This window comes from Kryptolebias marmoratus, linkage group LG8 (assembly GCF_001649575.2).
Source record: "Kryptolebias marmoratus isolate JLee-2015 linkage group LG8, ASM164957v2, whole genome shotgun sequence".
Taxonomy (NCBI): Eukaryota; Metazoa; Chordata; class Actinopteri; order Cyprinodontiformes; family Rivulidae; genus Kryptolebias; species Kryptolebias marmoratus.
The window spans coordinates 26,481,636-26,485,310 of NC_051437.1; the positions used below are offsets into that span (position 1 = coordinate 26,481,636).

The 3,675-nt window shown below is 38.0% G+C and overlaps 1 protein-coding gene across 1 annotated transcript in view; it reads left to right on the forward strand.

Annotated features, from left to right (window-relative positions):
- Window positions 1-1,941: 1,941 nt before the first annotated feature.
- Window positions 1,942-3,675, forward strand: part of zgc:171775 (STKc_p38 domain-containing protein) — a 9,786-nt gene continuing 8,052 nt past the window's right edge. The window contains exon 1 of the mRNA XM_017411431.3: window positions 1,942-2,158. Within this exon, the coding sequence (XP_017266920.1) occupies window positions 2,025-2,158 (134 nt within the window). The 5' untranslated portion in view covers window positions 1,942-2,024. The remainder of the gene's footprint in view (window positions 2,159-3,675) is intronic.

Genomic DNA, 3,675 nt, shown 5'->3' on the forward strand with positions numbered 1-3,675 from the left:
TGGGCTCATCTTACCCACTAAAAAAATTTATTTCGTTAGTCCTCAGCATTGTTTATATAGCCCTGCGCCTTTAAGTATACTGTAGCAAGATGGCGCCGCTTTCGCCGCATCTCGGCCCGAGCCTTTAAAGCGGCGTGTCATGTCTATCCATATAAGTCATTGGTTACATGTTTGTACTTTTATGTTTTGCACCAAAATAGTTCTTCCCAAGGTTTTCAGTCCTGCAACACTAATGAAAGTCGTGGTTTTATTTAGAAAAGCCACTGGATCCTTCGTCTCTGTTTCTGTTGACTTGACAACTTCTCCGCTCTTTACAGCACGTTGCATTCTGAAAGTGGTTCTGAATATTAAAATGTAGTTATTATAACTCTACAGTTATCAAACTTGTTTCTGTGGTCTAGATTTTTCATAACGGCATGTTTTAAAATATCCTCCAGTGCTCCACTGTTTGTGCCTGATCAGCATTTTTTAATACATTAATCTAAGCTAATAAACAGCAAAGGTTCTGATCAGTATGTTTAGATCATGATGCACATTTTTCTTATCAAACTCAAAATGATGTACTTTGATTCAAACAGTGGAAACTTTCCTCCAGATCAGCACCAGCCGAAATAAAGGTGAGAGTGCCCTCTGCTGGTTTGATGGCAGAGATGTTTCTCAGACAGGATAAATAACAAAATAAAAAATAAAATTAAAAAATAAACTGCAGATTTATCCAGCACTCTTTGTCATCAGTTAATTTTAGGTAATAAACTAATTTTTATATCCTAGGTCAAAATTCTGGATTATCGTCCTCAAGTTTAGACTAATATCTCATACTTCTAAATAAATATGACAAAATTCTGCTTTTTAATCTCAAAAAGATAGCTTCAAACTCTAAATGTTGTCTGACTCCTTGCTGAAATTGATTTTTATATAATTTTTATTCACAACATGGGTGACCGTGTCTCTCACTGTTGTATTTTAAGGACACATTGCTATATTTGGCAAACTGTGCCGTGTTAAATACTGTTCAGCATGCTGCAGGGTCAGGGATCGAACCCGCAACCTTCTGATTGGTAAACAACCTCCGAAGGAAGTGTCAAAGTCCAACAGTCACATCACAAAAGGGCGATGATAAGGATATGAACATCTTGTACAAACTGTAAAAACGTTTCGTATATTATTATTAGAAATTTATGTATTTCAGCCTTCAGGCTTTTTTTCTATATTTGCTCTTAAAAATTGTTTTATTGATGGTCCCAAACGGTCCATTTGTAGGAATGAGAGATTTACCAAGTTAATACTGTATAAGTTAAAATAAGTCAAATATATGGAAGCCCATTTCTACCACTCTGAAAAAAACACGATCCTCTATGTTTTAATTATAAGATGCTGACTCGTAATTTTGATATAGTATTTTTCTAACCTTTATTTTAAAAAAAGCAGGACAGATACAGAACTGTGGCCAGGCAAAAGACAAAACCTCTTGAAAGACAGCAGGGAAAGGGGGTATAAAACAGAACAAAAAATTTGAATAACAACAAAAATGAAAACACTATAATAAGTAAACATGTCAACAAAAATGTTTACAAGGACAAAGTCATAGTAATGATTGAATAAAGTCATAAATAAGAGATACCATCTCATATTTATGACTTATCATCTAATTATTGTGACTTAGCATCTTAGTAGCTCTTAATTATGAAATACTTTCTCAAAATTATGACTTTATATTTCCTAATAATCTAATAATTACAATTTAGCATCCTAAATCTTACATTTATGAGATTCTAAGTTATAACTTTGATATAGTATCTTATAATTATGACTTTGAAGGATATTTTTTGTCTTGAGTTTTAAGTAAAAGGCCTAAATTGGCTTCCCTAGCTCTGAAAGTCGGCTCGGTGTGTGGAGGCAGGCTGTGGGGAGATGGGGGCGTTCCTCTGCAGCTCACCTTCACCGCTCAGTCTCACCTGTCAGGTACAAACAGCAGCTGGAGAAACCTCGCTGGGTCAACAAACAAAGTGAAATAAGACATCGCCATGCAGTCTCCGACGAAAGCCTCTCCCGTCAGGCCGGGGTTTCACAGACAGGAGATCCAGAAAACGACGTGGGAAGTCCCGGAGAGATACACGACGCTGACGCCGATCGGCTCCGGAGCTTACGGGACGGTGTGGTGAGTTTACCCGGGGAGGGAGCGCTGGACGCCGGCTTAACGAGCGAGGAAAGCGCCGGGGTTACTCTCACTCCGTCAGCTTTCAAAATAAATCTATGTAGGTGTATTTAGTAACTGCAGATCTGTTTTTTATTATTATTCTTTTAGAGTAATCTGAAGTAATCTTTATTTTATATATCCTATGGTAAAAACATTAACATAAATAAGCCTGATTTGGTTTTAGACTTATAAAAACCAGCATGAAGAAGCTATAAAAATACTTTATAAGATTTGTATAAAAAGATTGTTGAAGGTTGAGAAATGTGTTTACAGTTGTGGTTTATAAATAGCCATATGGTATCATTGCTGCTCAAGATCTGGTAATAAAAGCTAAACAATTGAGTTAATTACCAAATAATCTTCTACAGACAGTGTGGATATAATTAGGCCTTCCAGTGATAGAATATGTTCCAGGCCAAAGAAAAGGCACAACATGTCTGCTGAAAGACTGTCTGCCTGAAGCATGTCGGCAAGTCAATGCAGGTCCTGCAAAATGACAAGAATCTTCACCACCAACATAAAAGAACACAGCCAGTAATCTGGGATGTCTGGGCTACACTTTTACCTACTTCTTTAAAAAAGAGCATGTTGTCTGTAATCTTATAAACAGTCACTAAGCTAATTATGCAATGCCGATTAGTAAAAGCAGTCAGTCTTAAGGAAACCATCAGATTTTTGTCAGATCTTCACTTCTGGGCAAGCCGACATCCTGAGCAGCACATTGGTGACAGTGGAAAGGAACCATTTCCTTTTAACAGGAGGAAACCTCCAGCAGGAGAAGGCTCAGGCTGGGCGGCCATCTGTTTCGACCAGCTGTGGTTTGGAAGGACAGGAAAGAAACGCAGACAAACACAGACAGACTGGTCCAGGTGTGGTTTCTATGGGTGAAAAACAAAGAAAAACAAATGTTAATGGTGGCAATAATTGCACAAACATGGAGAGTAAAGAGAGAAAAGACCATAACAGAGTGCAGAAATGTGGTTAGTTGGTCCTCCAGGAGTCTAAGCAGCATAACTAAGGGATAGTTTATGAAACCAAAGCCAATCCTAAATATAGGATTTATCAAAAAGAAAAGTCCTAAACCTAGTATTAAAAGTAGACAGGGTGTCAGCCTCACAGACAGAAAATGAAAGTTTGTTCCACAAGAGAGAAGCCTGAGAACTGAAAGCTCTGCCTCCTGTTCTACTTTGAGGAACTCTAGGAACCACAAGTAAACCTGAAGTCTGAGCGCAAAGTGCTCTGTTAGGAAAATATGGAAATCTGAGTTTCAGTCAGTCTGTTTATTTCAGCTTCAATAATAAATCAGCCAACTTTGTTTTTCTGTAAGACTCTTGTTTTGAAACGGCAAACGTTAGTTGTATCCAGGGGTGGAAATTAGCACCCGCCACCCGCCAAATGCGGGTAAATATTTGAAGTGGCGGGTGAATTTGATCAACACACACGCCACTGTGGCGGGTTGGCAATTTGAACAGAAAATG